The 18841-nt window shown below is 45.4% G+C and overlaps 1 protein-coding gene across 8 annotated transcripts in view; it reads right to left on the reverse strand.

Annotated features, from left to right (window-relative positions):
* Window positions 1–2609: 2609 nt before the first annotated feature.
* The window catches only part of LOC129855819 (protocadherin Fat 1-like), a 92551-nt gene continuing 76319 nt past the window's right edge, over window positions 2610–18841 (reverse strand). For 2 of the 8 annotated variants that reach the window (XM_055923853.1, XM_055923852.1), the window contains exons 19-31: window positions 18180–18377; window positions 15482–16081; window positions 14570–14792; window positions 14162–14296; window positions 13565–13722; window positions 11672–12152; window positions 11146–11299; window positions 8782–8892; window positions 8003–8646; window positions 7388–7522; window positions 5736–5795; window positions 5064–5099; window positions 2610–4331 (exon numbers count right to left, since the gene is read on the reverse strand). In XM_055923853.1, the coding sequence (XP_055779828.1) occupies window positions 3661–4331; window positions 5064–5099; window positions 5736–5795; window positions 7388–7522; window positions 8003–8646; window positions 8782–8892; window positions 11146–11299; window positions 11672–12152; window positions 13565–13722; window positions 14162–14296; window positions 14570–14792; window positions 15482–16081; window positions 18180–18377 (3606 nt within the window). In that variant the 3' untranslated portion in view covers window positions 2610–3660. Of the gene's footprint in view, window positions 4332–5063; window positions 5100–5735; window positions 5796–6142; window positions 6913–7387; window positions 7523–8002; window positions 8647–8781; window positions 8893–11145; window positions 11300–11671; window positions 12153–13564; window positions 13723–14161; window positions 14297–14569; window positions 14793–15481; window positions 16082–18179; window positions 18378–18841 lie in introns of those variants that run through there. The other 6 variants (XM_055923855.1, XM_055923854.1, XR_008759563.1 and 3 more) reach the window with 5 other exon arrangements.

Here is an 18841-nt window from a genome sequence, read left to right on the forward strand (position 1 = left end):
ACTCGGCGAACAGCGTCAGCAACAACGAGTACCAAACCTACCAGTGGGCAGTGTATTTTACTAAAGACACTACCTCAGATGAGATACCTGAATATGATGTCTATTTTTATGAGTCCAGTATGACCACTTCTCCAGGTGCCCAGGCCCGATTCATGCTGTCGAATTACAACGAAGTAACACGTACGGTAGCCTGGGAAAGTCAACCCTAAAAACCAAACCCTCGATGAAATGTAGAGAATTTTTATGCCATGATGATGTTGGGGTCCTTGAAGCAAATGTTTATCTAAAAAAGTATTTAACTGTTGAATCATTGTTGTTATGTAACTTTAATCAGACAATACTGAAATGTAATATTTTGAGGAAACATGAATTTGAACCTTGAGTCTGATCACAAATCACTTATTTTTCTTTGGCACCCTTGTTTCATGAATATTTCTGACATAATTCTCAAAATAAAATGAAATAGTAATCAACTGTAAGCTATATCTATGATTAACATGTTCATAATGTTAAAGTTGATGAATAACTGAACATTGCAGAAATACATTAATCAGTATGCAGTCATGTTGAAGTTTGACGCATTCAACTTTTACAATACACTTGAATTTCCAATGGATCCTTAAATACATGTAATGCTTATAAGAAATGTCGTTTTACAGTGTTTATATAGTGGTGCAATTGTAGTTTGACTGTTTTTATATAGTGGTGCACGTGGGGAATGTGAATGCCCCAGATGATCTGTTTATGAAATAAATAGTTAAGTCTGTTAAGACCAATGCTTAAGGTCCATGACCTGAAGCAGCAATGTATCACTGTTTTTGCAATAAACATTAGCATTATGCCAAGTTCAAGCTAATCTGAAACAACATGATTAACAGGGATCTCAATAACACAAACATTCAGAATTTTAATAAACAAACCTCGTTTGTGGGTGGTAACAAATATGTAATGTGATTCAGTTTCTATGTTAACATGTATCGGCCTAACACACTGTCTGACTACACAATGCAGGATAGACAATTTCCTTATTATGTCACTCAAGACCATTCCAGAACAATAGGCGACACTGAGCGTAATCGAGACAGGATTGTTGTTAGATATGTCCGTAGAGATTTGACGAGAATTGACCATATTTTTATTACACATCACCTTCCATTTGAGTGCAATCAGCCAAATACGGATTACGATCAGACAAATACCTTTGAGATTCACGTCGACCTTATTAGACAGATCTGAAATCGAAATTTGCTATAATTTCTGGATTAAGCAGGATTCAAAACGAACACAAACAGTGCTTTGCATAAATGCACAGTGAAGCCAAGGAATACAGTCAGAAGGAGACCTCAGGGTGCGAAAACCCATGGGAATGTTGATTGCTAGTATGAAGCTTGAGGTCGATACTTTAGGGTGGGGGAATGCCGGAATTAGATGGAGCGTCCTACCGCAGAAGATTTTGGACTTGGGGGTGTAGGTTTTGGACAAGGAGGGTGAAGGTGACACTTTATAAAGACAACAACGGTCAGACTCAGTCTCCACAGCCAATGGCGTCTCTGACACGTGGGTGACCCTAAAAGGTCAGGCTCCTCACAAGTAAACCATGGTGGTCCAGCTATCCAGAGGAGAACATCTAGAGGGGCCCTGAGTTTGACGATGCCAATGGAGAGATGCCTGTTCAGATTTGAGGCTTCGACGCCAGTCTACAGCTCTACACTAAAAAGGGTTATACTTGGGTGGTTATACTTATATGAGACAGTTCAGAATTCATCTGGTTCATCTGAATATTATGTATATAAATCTAAATCTGATGGAAGCACGTTTCTTGGAGTGAAGGCTTGTTTCATGCTGTATAAATACAGTGAGGAAAAAGCAGTCGTTGAACCTTGAAAGGGAACAAATGATCCAAAATAAATGAGATGAACTGAAATAGAATCACATATTTAGGTTAAATCACAAATCCATTATGCAACTTGTAGGCTACTCTTTGCTCTTTTTTGCATTCGAGTCGATTCGATTCCAGCTCATCACAAATCAACTCCAGCTTGCTCTTGCGACTTGAGTGTGTTGGTGCGCTGTGACAATTGCACGGTGTGTGTTTTTAACATGAATATGGTGGTGTAACTGTATGGAACCTAATCTGATCTGTGCAGCGTGCGTGTGTGCTTTGATTGAGGCGTAGGGTGGTGTAATCGTTCATAATGTAAAGGTTGATGAATGACAAAGTATTGTAAGGGTGCAGTCATGTCGCAGGATGATGCATTCAACCTGCGCAGTAGACTTGCATTTCAACTGTCTGTACACTTTCGAGCTCGATGACATTTAACTTCCAAAGGGACGTTTATCCATCAGAACTCTCAACGGTTTTGTTATTGAGATCACTTGTTAAAGATGAGAAGCTGATTGGCAATCAATTTCATCCATCATTGCAAAACAATTGACTTCGGGAAAAAAAAATATGTTATACACATGATATTTCTATAGTTGACTTTGATGTTTACCCTGACTTGCTTTACTTAATTGCCCCTAAATAAAGTTGGATGAATAAAGTTGTATTTAGTTAAATGAAATACTTGAAACGCCAGCAGCAAATAAAAGACACAAGGCACCCAAACTATTTTTTATGAATAATTTATTGCCAGTAGGAAAGCGTGAGCTAGTGGCAGTATTCAATAAAAACCTTAACAAGACCATAGTACTGCTCACACCCACATAGACATCTGAAAAAGTCAAGTGTCTATGGATAACTTTGCACTATAAATATATTGGGTCCCATTTTCGTGGTGGAAAAATAAAGAGGTTCCAAAGTCGCCATTTACAAACAAACAAATAAAAAATAGAACAACACAAGAATATGCAGTCGCTCATCGAAGACCCTTTTTGAAATGAGCAGGAGACGATCAACTTTCAACGGATACATGGTGTTTTGGAAAAGCTGAGCTCTTCTCTCTTTTTTTAAAAAGCAAGTTTCAGTGTTTTCTTCTTGTGAATGAAGGAACAGTAAGGCTGATAATGTAGCACACCATTTAACTTGTGTTTTTTTGGGGGGGGGGGAAATAAAAGCATAAAATATCTACAAAACCTAGTAAACCTTGAAATCAAAACTGTACATTTAAATTTACATTGAAAATGAACGAGGATTTGTATCAAAAATCAGTTTGCACGGTTTTACCTCTACAAATACAGATATCACCTTGTAGTGTGTGTTTTATCTATCATGATCGTTGTTGTGTCAATGGTTTTATTTATTTTTTACTTCGTAGTTGTACATCAATGTAGTTTTTCGTCAGACATTTCTTGTGCATAATTGACATTTACTTAAAGCAATGGCACAGGCAACTCAAACACAGGTATTTTTCCAGTACTGCAGGAGTTGGACTGAGTAGATAGAGGAGGCTATGGGGTCCAGTGCTGTTAAATGATATCTTCTTGAAGACACCGCCACCCAGCCAAGCAGCCTTCAGAGTAAGACCAGTCCCAACAACCCCTGTTTAGGTGAACAAATTCATTGCTCTGTGTGTGTATGTATAAGTGTGTATGTGTGTTTGTGTCAGTGTAGTATCTCTTTGTGTCGTGTGTAGTTGTAGTGTGTACATACACGGGCAGAGGGGGTTAACATAAGGTAGAGATGGGGGGGGGTTCAGGCACTTTTGTTTGGATCCAGTGTCAGACTTCAGTGTGCTGTTGGGAGTCCAGTGCGGGGATGGCCAGCCGCTCAAAGTGTCCCTCGTCACCGCTCTCATAGTCGCTCAACATGACTTCTGACTCCTCGCAGCACGCCGACATGTCCGAGCAGGAGGCCGTGGACGTGTACAGGGACATGGACATGTTGTCCAGCGCCGGCGCCTCAAAGTCCCCCCGCCCGTACCCCATGGGGTAGCCGCCCCGATAGCTGCTGGCGCCGCCCATGGTGGAGGCTGGGGTGGTGGTGGCGGCCGTGGAGCTGCCCTCTGCGTCGCTGGGGTAGTGGTGGTGCGGTAGATACTGGTTAAGGCTATAGAGCTGAGGCAGTGGTGGGCGGTGGCGTACCCCAGAGGCCAAACTCGAACCCGAGCTGCCAGGAGGTGCCAGGTCCCTCCGGGGTGGTTCCAGGGTGTCGTAGCGGTCGCCATACTCGGGCAGCGGCGGCGGGGGCAGGTCCTCGTGGGCGGGGAAGTCCTCGGGAGGCGGCGGGAAGTCGCTCTCGATGTCGTAGCCGCCGGGGTAGTAGTCAGTATCGATGGCGTTCGGGTCACTGTACAGGGGGGCCGGGGACTCCACAACCTCATACTGCGGGAACTCCTGGATTCCAGGAAGTTGAACACTTGGCATCCAATCAGATGTGTCCCAGTGGTAGCCTGTTAGACAAGGATGCAAATAATTAGACACCACAGGTCCCACCACCCTAAGCCTCAATCAAAGCACACACACTCGCACAGATCAGATGACATACATTTACACAACAGCAGCGTGTTAATGCCCACACCATGCAATTGTCACGACACACCAACACATTAAGTTGGATTCGTAAAAAAATCAACACAAAAATCACAAAACAGTTTAAAAACGCACACACATTCTTTGCAAATACACACATGTACACACACGTAGTGTAAACAAATACTACCTTAAGATGTGGTACACTTGAAACAGACACTTTTTTGTTGTTATTGCTTTTATGGAGTGGTTTGAGCGGAGATCATTTCAAAATGAGGGTGAATACGATTAGTGATTTTCAAAACACCGTTTCAAACGGTTTCTTTAAAGTTCCAGTTTTTTTTTAGTGTCAGACGTCAAAAAGGGATTCAACGTGGACAGTTATAGTTACTGGCAAAAGGGGGGGACACAAAACACATTTTAGGGTCTACGTGAGGGATTTGAACTGAAGTACTGTGACAAAATTAGACAGTTTCCATGTTTAGTTTATAACTATCGATATGATATTGTTTCGACCAAACAGTGCTTAAACATTTCCAGTCGTATTTCCTCACAGCATCTACATCATGCATGGGATTTTTTTATTGGTTGACAGTAAGTGGGGTGGGGGGGGCACCACTGGGATTCAGGCAAACAAATGACAAAATAGTCACCTCTTGGGTTCTTGAGATCATGAGCCAAAAAAGACTCTTTAGACGAGGCGAGAAGGGACAGGAGAGAGGGAGAACAAGTCAAGTTAAGAACCTGAGAGAGAGAAGCCCAGAACAAGAATGAAACATGAAGAAAAACACCTACTGTTCTGAGCGAAAATACACGCTTACAATACAGACAACAGTCGTGCCATTTTCTTAAACAGTCAACTGAGGGGCGAGGGAAATTAATCTAGCACCTTCCAAATGAAACCTTTGCTGCTCGGTTAATTAGCCAATCGTGTGAGACATTTCAATTTTGAGATTCAAATTAGGCAGCGCGATTCAAATGGCAATAACTTGGATGACAATGAGATGAGGCATATCATTGGATAAGGAAATGGCATCTCCGAGGCTTAACTCATCATCCGGACACTTCAGGACGGAGCACAAAACTACCAGACCTGGATTTCAAATAGTATTCAAAATCATTTCAAATACTTAAAACTGTGCCTGATTGAGCTTGCCCGTTGCAATGGAACCAATAGAAATGTGTTTTTAAAGTGCAAACACTCAAAGTACTTGAAAGATTTCAAATAGTATTTGAACCCAGGTCTGGAAACTACGGAACGCCACCACACAGAAACACCAGACGGCTAACAAGTATTGATTGAGGTGATAATGGTAAAAAAGTACCTTCTCCTTCCACCGAGTCAATAACAGAGTTGACAAGGTGGATTACCGTCACTATGGAGGCTTGTGAAAGGCAAGGGAAAGGAGCAGATGAGGAGAATTTAAACATTAGTACAAATGACTTGGAAAAAGAGAAGCAACCAAAAATGGAAGTGCACGTTTGCTGGGGAAACGTCAAATCAACGTTCGAGAAACGTTTCCCTACAAAAACATGTCTTTTCCCCGTGTCGCTCTGAAACGTATGGAGTTGTTGGTTGGGGGGGGGGGGGGGGGGGGGGGGGGTAGGACGAAGGTGAAGACAGGAGGGTAAGACTGACTGCATGATGTCGACGTCTACAATTGGATGTTTGGGTTTCAATGGTTGGTCACAAACACAGAGGTGGAACGGGACACGGTGGAGAGGGACACAGCAACAACATACAGAGATGCTAGGGGTGCCATTGACAGTATGGAAGGAAGGATCAGAGAAATTCTCAAGGATAAAAACACCTTTCCAGCCCTAAAATAGCGAAGACTCTATTTTGTCCAAATACAGTCAAAACGAAATAATACTTCACAAAGAAGTTGAAATATTTTCTATATAGATATACTGTGATAGATATCTATGATAAATACATTAGATCAATGTATCAGAAATCCAGCATGTTTTCACGGTCAGGTTAAGGGTAAGTACAGATGAAGGTTGTGGTGATTGATGGCAAACACATTCCCTACAACCCAATGTGAAATGAGAGCAGATATGGGAGAAGAACCATCATATGTACTGTACTTTATACCCTTGCTTAATGCTCTTCACTGTCTTCCTCAAACATCCATCCGTGGCTAGATTTTGTTTAAAAAGAAACACGTGCAAAAAGAGAGACAAACAAAAAAGGGACATGCAAGTAAATAACTTAAAATCATGTTATGATGCTAATTTGCTAACTTCCTTGGCTAATGCTAATTTCCCCTCTTGTCACTTCAGCGGGGAAGCCTGTACAAGCAAGCCTGTTTTGCGGCTTGGGCTGAGTAGAGTGCGAGAGAGAACAGAAAGAGAGAGTTTTTTTTATGCCTTGGAGAATATTGCAAAAATGTTATCTTTGATCGCTTCCTTCTGTACCGAGGTGATTGAGGACTTACACGCTGACCCCTAGTTAATACCGTGTTCTGGGTCTGTGAACCGATTTGATCCAAATGGGAACTGAAGCCCCGCAGCACAGAGGGAGAGAAAAAAACACATGACCCCAGAGAGTCACCGTTGCAGCCAATCACGGCACGCAAAGAGAGATGATTAGCATGTAGCATGTATACAAGTCAACTACAGCCAAGGGGCCACTCTACAAAGAACTGCAGTCGTACAAGAACCAGACGACTTTTCCACAAGCATCCCCACGTGTGCTTTCCACTGCAAACATGCAAGAGTCTGATGTACCGCTTCAGAATTCAGAAACTATACAACCAAATTAAAATGACATATTTAGATCTATATTAAGAACAAATATGGGTCTATAAGACCAAAGGAAAACTACATTTTAAAATATACGTTTAGTACAAATATGGGTGTGTAAGACGACCAAACTTCCTTGGTTCACTTCGGGTGTAAATCAATCTAGTCAATGTATTAGGACATTTATCCCTAAACTCGCATGGTTGACCATTTCTGTTCAGATACATACCGTTATCGTCACAGGACTCGGATTGGAAGGAGCTGAGGGACTGGACCTCAGACATACTGCCCCTGGTGTTGTAGTGACAGGCACTGTCCTCCACTGGCTTCTTGGTCAAACAGTGATCCAAGTCTACTACCTTAGCTGGAGTACAGAAGCACATGCACATGCACACAGACAAACAAAGATGTAAGTTGGTGAAGTAGTATTTCCGGAAGAGACTACACACAGGGATTTGCTACATTTTTGGTTTTTGTACTTTGGTTTTAGTTTTGGACACTAGGGTTGGGAGATAATGACTAAATAGATCATTCCAGACTGTACAAATGATGTCCTTATTTATAACATCATAGTCACATTCTCATTAAATAATCTGAGTATGGCGAAAAAAATAAGGCTTTCGTTAATTCATTTAGACCTGTTGATACAGCCTAACTGATCAAACTGCACAGTTTTGATTTGTAAAGTTCAAAATGAGTATAGTCTTGTATATTACGATATACCGTCTTGCTCTTCACAATTTAGCGAAGGTAATTCCACCAACGAGCCTAAAAAAATCAATAGCAGGGAATCTACAAATTTTAATCAACAAAAAAGATATGGACTGAAGTAAATTTGCTTTACCGTCATATTCGTAGTCCCAGCTGGGCTTCTGAATGGAGTCGCTGTCGGAGACCGAGTTGGAGGGCGGCGGCGGAGGCAGGTTGGGCGCCACGCTGCACACGGCCACCGTCTTGCGGTGTCCATGCATCGTGTCCGGGTTGAACGTGCTGAACTCGGGGTGCTCGGGGATGGCCGAGCCCTCGAACGAGTTGCGGTCCAGGTTGTTGCGCGAGTCGCTGGGGATGCTGGGTGTGTACGAGCTGGGCCGAACAGGCACCTGCGGCGGAATGTCAGAGTAAATGTTCTTACAGAGCTTTGCGTCAAAGTAGGGTCGCTGGAGGAAGGAGTGTGGCGCTCCTAAGCCTCCCGGGTTGCGCTTGTCGTCGTCAGACTTGGACTTTCTTCGGCACGCCCTCTTGCGAATGACCACGAAGAGGACGACCAGGAGGAAAATGGAGGCCACAAAGACCACAATACCGATGACTTCCTCAAGGCCGATGTTCCAGGAGGTGGAGACGAACTCGTTGCGGACCTCGGAGAGGAGTTCGCATAGCCGCCCGATGTTGCCCAGGGAGCAGTTGCAGGAGTACGAGCCGTAGGTGTTCTGGCATTGGCCGCCGTTGGAGCATGGGTTCTTCAGGCACTCGTCCACATCACTGAGGCACCTGCACCGCGACAAAGGACGGGGAGGATTAGGAGACAGTAACACATAAACAGTAAAAGATAGTAGTTTGTCAAATCTACTACTGGAAAAACTGTAGCTTTGAGAAGTAACACGTCCGCCCTTTGCGCACACATACCTGTCACCCTGGAATCCCTGTTCACACTCACACACAGGACCATCCAGGCTGTCAATGCACTTCCCACTGTTTTTACAGGGGTTGTCTGTGCAGTATGGCCCCACCTGGCACCTGTAGTGGAAAATAAATATTCAATACAGCAGCCTAGACCAAAGAGTAATGAGAAATAACAATATTATTTCCTGGCAGTCATTGATCCCATGCTTAATCCTAGTATCTTAAATACTAGTATCCAATACATGCGTCATTTTATAGAGAATTATCTACAGTTGAAGTCGGAAGTTTACATACACCTTAGCCAAATACATTTAAACTCAGTTTTTCACAATTCCTGACATTCAATCCTTGTAAAATGCCCCGTCTTAGGTCAGTTAGGATCACCACTTTATTTTAAGAATGTGAAATGTCAGAATAATAGTAGAGAGAATTATTTATTTCAGCTTTTATTTCTTTCCTCACATTCCCAGTGGGTCAAAAGTTTACATACACTCAATTAGTATTTGGTGGAATTGCCTTCAAATTGTTTAACTTGGGTCAAACGTTTCGGGTAGCCTTCCACAAGCTTCCCACAATAAGTTGTGTGAATTTTGGCCCATTCCTCCTGACAGAGCTGGTGTAACTGAGTCAGGTTTGTAGGCCTCCTTGCTCGCAAACACTTTTTCAGTTCTGCCCACACATTTTCTATGGGATTGAGGTTAGGGCTTTGTGATGGCCACTCCAATACCTTGCATTTGTTGTCCTTAAGCCATTTTGTCACAACTTTGGAAGTATGCTTGGGGTCATTGTCCATTTGGAAGGCCCCTTTGCAACCAAGCTTTAACTTCCTGACTGATGTCTTGAGATGTTGCTTCAATATATCCACATAATTTTCTTTCCTCATGATGCCATCTATTTTGTGAAGTGCACCAGTCCCTCCTGCAGCAAAGCACCCCCACAACATGATGCTGCCACCCCCGTGCTTCACGGTTGGGATAGTGTTCTTCGGCTTGCAAGCGTCCCCCGTTTTCCTCCAAACATAACAATGGTCCGTTCTATTTTTGTTTCATCAGACCAGGGGACATTTCTCCAAAAAGTACAATCTTTGTGCAGTTGCAAACCGTATTCTGTCTTTTTTTGGAGCAGCGGCTTCTTCCTTGCTGAGCGGCCTTTCAGATTATGTCAGTATAGGACTTGTTTTACTGTGGATATAGATACTTTTTACCTGTTTCCTCCAGCATCTTCACAAGGTCCTTTGCTGTTGTTCTGGGATTGATTTGCACTTTTCGCACCAAAGTACGTTCATCTCTAGGAGACAGAACGTGTCTCCTTCCTGAGCGGTATGATGGCTACGTGGTCCCATGGTGTTTATACTTGCATACTATTGTTTGTACAGATGAACATGGTACCTTCAGGCATTTGGAAATTGCTCCCAAGGCTGAACCAGACTTGTGGAGGTTACCATTGTTTTTCTGAGGTCTTGGCTGATTTATTTTGATTTTCCCATGATATCAAGCAGAGGCACTGAGTTTGAAGGTAGGTCTTGAAATACATCCACAGGTACACCTCCAATTGACTCAAATTATGTTAATTAGCCTATCAGAAGCTTCTAAAGCCATGACATCATTTTCTGGAATTTTCCAAGCTGTTTAAAGACACAGTCAACTTAGTGTATGTAAACTTCTGGCCCACTGGAATTGTGATACAGTGAATTATAAGTGAAATAATCTGTCTGTAAACAATTGTTGGAAAAATGACTTGTGTCATGCATAAAGTAGATGTCCTAACCGACTTGCCAAAACAATAGTTTGTTAACAAGACATTTGTGGAGTGGTTGAAAAACGAGTTTTAACGATTCCAACCTAAGTGTATGTAAACTTCCGACTTCAACTGTATATTTTTGCATGTCATTTCAGCGCTCAATGCCCTTTCCTAAAGATCAACGCTTCAGTTTTTTATCAACACGAGCTCAGGCTCGATTTTAATTTCAGAGTGAGCTAGTAGAGAGCTAACGTTTTACGCTTGATGGAGAATACTGAGCCCTGGGCATGAGCAAAAAACTATTACGGAATGATGGATTTGGGAACGCAGATAAGCCGAGATCGTTTCCTCCGCCAATATTTCTACAACACATACCAAAACAGAATATATATATTTTTTGAAAGATTTGGTCCAAACATTGAAATTGGTAAGAGGGCATCATTTTTTTAATACCATGTTTATAACAAGTAACACATCATTATATCTGTCAGCTTTAACCGGCACTATGTTAGCAAAAGTTAGGAAAAATGTCTCGTCTGAGCTCCCAAATCTATAATTCAATTTGAACCCTTAAACAGTCACTATGGAAATATAAGTATCATATCTATGACTGAGACAGATCCATACCGTTGTCCCGAGTACTGCCCTCTGCACTGGCAGTAGAGGTCGTCGCCGCGTGGCACGCAGGTCCCCCCGTACAGGCAGGGGTTTGAGGCACACGGGCTGATGCCAATCTCACAGTGAGTACCCATGAACGAAGCCTTGCACTTACAAAAGTAACCTGTGGAAATAGCAGAGAAGGCATAAGAAAAAAGGTAGGACATGCTTATTGTACTTCTAAGGTCATTTCTTGATGTCTGTGTTCACAGGGCTCCTGGGGAGAAATATCATTCGTCTTTGTGTTTATTAGAATAGAGGCGCTGGACAGACTGAGGGATACAGATTGTGGGTTAAACGGGTTTGGCTTGAGGAATGAAGATTACAGCTGTATACTTTAACTTTGGGTTTCAGAAACACACATTTGGATGATAAAGTAATCATCTTTAAATAATCCAACGTTGAGCATTATAAGCACACTAGGTTGAGGAGCATGACTAAGCAACTTGAATAAACACAACACCAAGCGACAACAACCACAACAGGAGCTCCGTACCTCCGTTGGCCAGTGAGGAGCAGCTGCCCCCGTTGGTGCAGGGGTTGCTGGAGCAGCCCTCGGCGGCGGGCGCCAGCACACACCCGGGCGCCACGTCCACCACGTCCTCCAGCACGGCGTGGGCACCACGCGCCTTGGTGTTGAGCGGCAGCTCTTGGCCGTTGAGCACGATGGCTTCCACGCAGCCTCGGAGCCCATTGGTGACGGGCAAGCTGCGACCGTGGCGCCCAGCGGTGGAAGAGGCGTGCTGGCGCACATGCCCGCCGAAGTAGACGCTGTTGTCCAGGTTGAGTGTGCGCAGAGTACCGGGCGCTGTGCCTGAGGCGGCGTGCACGCGGTCCAGGACTAGTTTGGCGTAGTTGCCATCCACCTCAAGGGTGACCGTGTGCCAGTCGCCGTCGTTGACCTGGGTGCTGTGTACAGAGACGATTCCCGGGCCGCTGCCGCAGTCAAACTTGTACTGCAGGCGGCCATTCACAATCTGATAGAAGGAGAAAGTGGGAGAGAGAGAGAGAAGTTAGGCCCCGTCCAGATTGAACAGTTAGTCTCTACCCCCCATAGGAACTTCTGTAGATCTAACCAGACTGGATAAATATAAGCAATATGGCTAAATGTTCACCTAGCCATGGTGGGGCTACCATGATTAAGCAATAAGGGCACGATAGGGTGTGGTATATGGCTATTATACCACTGCTACGGGCTGTTCTTAACTGATTACCAACGTAATTAGAGCTGTAAAAATAAATGTTTTGTCATACGCGTGTTATACGGTCTGATATACCACGGCTGTCAGCCAAATCAGCATTCGGGGCTCGAACCACCCAGTTTATAATAATGTTTATACCTTGAGATGCATAATGTGAATGTTAAATTGGAGTTCCACGAAGAGCACAATCTCGTACCATTGACTACTGTACAGTCTACACACGCAGATAATTAACACTATATTACTACTATTCTCAGTATCTAGTCTAGGGTACAGTATCTTACAGTCAACCGGGGCAGCTCCGGCAGGGCAGAAATTTGACAAACTGACTTGTTGGAAAGGTGGCATCCTATGACGGTGCCACGTTGAAAGGCACTGAGCTCTTCAGTAAGGCCATTCTACCACCAATGTTTGTCTATGGAGATTGCATGGCGGTGCGCTCGATTTTATACACCTCATACACCAGCAACGGGTGTGACTGAAACAGCCGAATCCACTCATTTAAAGGGCTGTCCACATACTTTTGTACATACAGCGTATCTTACCGTATGACATTATGTCTTGTGATATTCAGGCTAACCCTAGGACGTGTCCCAAATGGCACCCTTTTCCCTATATAGTGCACTACTTTTCACCAGAGCCCTATGGGCCCTGCTCAAAAGTAGTGCACGACGTAGTGAACAGCTGATCCTCTGGCAACCAGACAGTACCACAGAGAGGAATGTGTGAGAAAGTGCTTTCCGCTTCCCTCCCAGCATTCCCTTCAAATAGCACGGCTGTGTGTTGTTTTACAGGAGGCCCACCACCGCATTCCCAGAGCCCTTTCACGTGAGGATGAAAAATGGCCGACTAAGACAACCAGCACACAGCAGGGTGGCCCCCCAGGGGAGGTCCTGGCAGCTAGCGCTTATCAGGCCGTTTCCTACACAGGATAACATGGGCTAATACGGGGACTGGGCATGAGACTGGGAGCTGGAGCAGCAGACTCAGAATAAATAGGATAGTACCCATAGCACAGACAAGAAAGGGGTTTGTTTACTGCGATTTCATGCCCAAGCCGGGGAAAAAACTATGGTGGACTTGAAATGGTGTTGGGAAGGAGATCTTTTATCATCTGTAGCTAGTAGCTAGAATCTGGCGCTCTGTCACATGAACACGACGCACACTGTGTTTGATCTTTGACCCACCTCCAGGATGCTATAGTCGGTGCCCTTGGCGTACATGACGGTGGCGTGGCTGGAGAAGGTCCTCAGCCTGAGGGACAGCTTCATCTCCTCCTTATTCTCATTCTCCAACAAACGGTACTTCACATAGCCCGTCCCGCTGAACGTCAGGGACTGGCCATCTGAGAGGGGAGGAGGGGGGCGGGGGGGTAAAGAGAGGTAAGGATAAGTATGTGGGGGAGAGAGATAGTGGAGGGAGAGACTGATAACTAGGCAGTGAGTACAGAGACAAAACAAACAGTAGGTTCATATATACTCATTTGACAGCTTCATATCAGTGAGCGAGAGAGACTGAGAGAAAGAGAGAGATTGAGAGCTAAGGAGATAGAGAGAGAGGGAGAGAGAGTAAGGGAGAGAAAGAGAGAGAGGGAGATCGAGAGCGAGGGAGATAGGGAGAGAGAGAGAGATAGCAAGGAGAGATAGGGAGCGAGGGAGAGCGAGAAAGAGTGAGAAAGCGAGGGAGAGAGAGAGAGAGAGAGCAAGAGAGAGGGAAAAAGAGTGAGAGAGCGAGGGAAAGAGTTAGAGAGAGTCAGACAGGATGAGAGGTGTGTCTGGTCTTACCGGAGCACTTGCCCTGCTTCCCACCATCTGGACACACACAGCTATACCTGGCCTCCTTCCGGTCTGCCACACACTCCATGCCCTCTGGACAGGGGCTGGCATCACACAGCTTGTTCACCGTGGGACATTTTCCACCTGGAACAACAACGTACACGGGTTGAGATGAAGCCAGGATGACGTGGGGTCAGGGGGTAGGGGTGTGTGGGGTGTGGTGGTTTAGGTGTGTCTGTGTGTGATGGGGCGGGTGGGGTAAAGGTGTGTGTGTTGTGTGTGTGCGTTTTGTGTGTTTGTGTGTTTTGTGTGTGTGTGTCTGTTTATGCACATCTATGCCTATATGTGTGTGTGTTCGTGTGTGTCTCCGTGTGTGTGTGTTTAGGCCTATGTACGTCTCTGTGTGTCTGTCAGTACCTTCACATTGACAGGTCGCCGTGCGCTGGTGTCGTGGCGTGACGAAGCTGAGGCGGGCCGTGCTATAGGTGGACATGGTCGTCCTGTCCAGGCTGATGACCTCGTCGCAGAAGCGCAGTGGGCAGTCCACGCCGGCGCACAGCTTCTTGACCACGCGCACGATGCGCACGCCCGTCATTTCCTCGATGACCGCCGCAGACGAGTTGAGCTTGCGGAAGACCACCTGGAGGAGCAATAGGGAAGACGTTAAAAAGGCAGAACGATCGACTTGAAGTCCTTACACGGACATATTCATTTAAATGTAACATCGTGCGGCGAACTCAGGGGTAGCCGGGACTCTTGCCGGGACTCTAATTCGGGACCAGCAACCGTCAACCCGACCGTTTAGCCATTACACCAAGAGATCTACTAAAGTTGCTAGATGTTATTTTGATGTGCGCCGCCTAATGGTCGCGTTTGATTATTCTTCATGTTGAATTCTAGAGTTCTGATTCTATTTCACAACTGTAAGTACATTCCGTCAATTTCGACGGGTGCCTGGCTTCTTTTCTTAGTTTTATGTTCGTAGAAGAAAGACAGCCATTTTAAAAAGCTATTTATACATAGTTTGCCATATTATATGTTAGGAGAAAGCTAATATCACTATCATCATTATTACAAGCATTTTATTGCATTATATTATGACATATGTTATTATTAATCAGTATCATAACCTCATTGGCTAGTGAAAGAAAGTCACTATCGTTGCTACATATTGATAACGTGTGTGATTGATAACGTGTGTGAGTGCTGATCTAGAATCAGTTTTGCCTTTCAGATCACCATTAACAGGACAGAGCTGGACAGGGGGAGGAGCTGATCCTAGATCAGACGTTTTTTTTTGTGAATACGAGCCGTGGTCATGGTTCTTACCTCCTGTGGCTGGTAGGGACTCCCGGACTTCTCCAGAGCCAGTAGAACATCCAGGTCTCCTGTCCCCTGCTCTGAGGGCTGCAGACTAACCAGCTGCACCTCACTGCGTCTCACCCCCGCTATGTTCCTCAGCGCCCGCTGGAACGTCCGCCAGTAGTCGCCGACGAACTCCTCGGGGGCGATGGCGGCAAAGCGCACGGCGATGGAGTTTTCCAGCGCCTGGCGAGTCGCCTGGCGCACGTGCACGTTCACGTCGGCCGTCGCCGAAAAGCGGCCGTCGCTGACGGTGACGTTGAGCGGGTAGTGGCCCACATCGAGCGGGCGCCGGGCGATGACTTTGCCGTCCGTGGCGGAGACGGTGAACAGAGCGTCTTCGTCGTTATCCGAGGACGATGAAGGCGCGAGACTGTACGTTAGCGTGTCGTAAATGTCCTGGTCGGTGGCGTGGATTTTGCCGAGCACGCCGCCGGGGTACTCCTCGCCGGCGACAGAGATGTAGATGTCCAGCGGGAAGACGGCGGGTGGGTAGACACTCTCGTCGATGACCCGGATGCTGATGTAGGCGGCGGAGAGGAGCTGGGGCTTGCCGCTGTCAGCCACCTGAAGGGAGGAAAGGGAGAGGGATAAGTCACACTCTGCGTCTGTTGCAAGAGAGAGAGAGACACAAGTTGTGCGGTGACCCAACTAAAAGCTTTCATGTGATTATCAAAAACTCTACACCTGCATTGCTTGCTGTTTGGGGTTTTAGGCTGGGTTTCTGTACAGCACTTTGAGATATCAGTTGATGTAAGGTTATATAAATACATTTGATTTGATACTAGGACTCAGGCCCAGTTATAAAATGTCTCCGAAACTTGAGACACAAACTTAAGCACCCATTTGACCGTTTTCATCCATTCATCAAGTTAACGAACGCATCATTTCTAACAACGGATGAGCCCAAATAACTGCCACCATTTTGGCAATAACGTTAACGCAGACCGACCCAACTATCACTCTGCAATCCCCACATCACCTACACACGGGCAATAGCATAAAACACACCAGACCTATGATTGACCATCACTTCTTCAGCTGCGTGGTAGTGTGCTTGTTTATTGTACTGCATCGTAGCCAAATCGTTAACTTATCTTCCGAGAGAGCTTAGAAGAACATCCAAATGACATACAGAGTACAGCAAAAACCCAAGACACATGTTGAAAAGTACTTCATATCTCTGCCATTCAAATCGCTGTATGTCTGTACGCAGCTCCACTTTCCCACGGTAGAGGGAGCTGACGCTCTTCCATTCTCCTAAGGCTGAACCTCCCCGCTCATCGACACCCAGGTCCAAAAGTACTGCCTGCAGAACGACTAAAGGGCCTACGTGCTCAAGACGAATAAACACCCACCTGAATTTGAGAGGGCGTTTACACGTCCAGAGGCGCTGCAGCATTTTGAGTCCGTCCTGAAAGTGACATCGCCAAACCCACAAACAAAAAAAACTGAACCCGGAGCGTTCAGGAGGATTGCCAAACGTTCAGAGAGAAATACACCGTGTAGAACAGATGGAATTGTCTGTCAGACAGAGTAGGGGGAAACCGTCTCGGCTCTATTCAATCTATTTCTATCTGCGGCGTTCCGAACGTTAGTCGGAGTCGAGGAATCGCACTTCTTTCTCATCCGCCTACTCCTTTTCTCCTCGGGGAGAGAGAGAGGACAGTAGTTCACCGACTGGCAACACGCGAGCTGGCTGCAGAGCTCTCCACTATGCCTCTCATGTGAGACATTCTGCCTTGCACTCTGATTCACTCGGTGCGACAGAGGGCAGCGGGATTTAAAAAAAATACATGGTGATTATTTCGATTTGACACTATAGATCTTGTCATCATTATGATGTTTCTAAGAGAGGTTTACCACAGTGGGCAGCTGCAGAGGAGACTGTTTTCCACAGTTTTCCACTCTCCCTTCTGAGAGAGGAGGGAGAGAAAGAGAGGTAAGTATAAGTATTATGGAGGAGTAGAGGTGGTGGAGAGAGAGAAAGAGAGCAAGAAAGAGAGACACAGAGAGAGAGAGAGAGATACCGAGAGAGAAAGACATACAGAGATAGAAAGTTACAGAGAGCAAGAAAGGGAAATACAGACAGAGAGACACAGAGAGAGAAAGAGAGATACAGAGAGAGAAAGAGAGTTACAGAGAGAGAGTGAACGAGAGATACAGAGGGAGAAAGAGTTACAGAGAGAGATACAGAGAGAGAAAGAGAGATAGAGAGAGAATGAGAGAGAGAGATCCAGAGAGAGAAAGAGTTACAGAGAGAGAGAGAGTGAAAGAGAGAGAGAGAGAGTAAACGAGAGAGAAAGACTTACAGAGAGAGATACAGAGAGAGAAAGAGAGTGAAAGAGAGAGAGTGAAAGAGAGATACAGAGGGAGAAAGAGTTACAGAGAGAGATACAGAGAGAGAAAGAGAGCTACAGAGAGAGAGAATGAGAGAGAGATACAGGGGGAGAAAGAGAGAAAGAGAGAGAAAGAGAGAGATAGAGAGAAAGAATGAGAGAGAGAGATCCAGAGAGAGAAAGAGTTACAGAGAGAGGGGGAGATACAGAGTGAGAGAGATAGACAGTAGGAGGGAATGAAAGAGAAAGTGAAGGATGCAGTACTAGAAGGAGAGAAAGTGTCCAACCAACACCATGCCTTGTCTCTCCATACGCTCCCACAGTACCTGGACATTCAGCAGGTAGTTCTCCTTGGTCTTCCTCTTCAGTTCTTCCACCACCAGCAGTGCCCCCTGTTGGTTCACCTCGAACACACCGCCCTCATTGCCATCGATGATGGCGAAGACAAACGGCGGCCCGTTGTGCGTGGCGTCCCGGTCAGTCACAATGAGCTGGACAACGCTGGTCCCCGTTGGACGATTCTCCTGCGGGAAAAGGAAGTGGTTGAGACTTACTATTCAGGGGTACTGTAGGCAGTAACGAATGCTTGTTACGTTTTTAGGTGTGTGAGAGAGCTGGAGAGGGGATTTTATGTGGGAATCAATCTTGTGAAGCAATCTTTTTCTTCCTCGAAGGCTAAGTGTGTGTGTGTGTGTGTGTGTGTGTGTGTGTGTGTGTGTGTGTGTGTGTGTGTGTGTGTGTGTGTGTGTGTGTGTGTGTGTGTGTGTGTGTGTGTGTGTGTGTGTGTGTGTGTGTGTGTGTGTGTGGACGCAGATACCAAATCCCTGTATCAGATTTGAGAGTTTCTCCGAAATGACGTTTCTGGTTTTCACTGCCGGCTCCTCAAAAGTAAAGACAGAGATACCTGACGGTACATCAACTATCCTTATTTGCCCAATCTCTCCCTCCTCTCGTCTCTCCCTTCCTCCCTGATACAAAAAAAATGTAG

The sequence above is a fragment of the Salvelinus fontinalis genome, chromosome 5, assembly GCF_029448725.1.
Source record: "Salvelinus fontinalis isolate EN_2023a chromosome 5, ASM2944872v1, whole genome shotgun sequence".
Lineage (NCBI taxonomy): Eukaryota > Metazoa > Chordata > Actinopteri > Salmoniformes > Salmonidae > Salvelinus > Salvelinus fontinalis.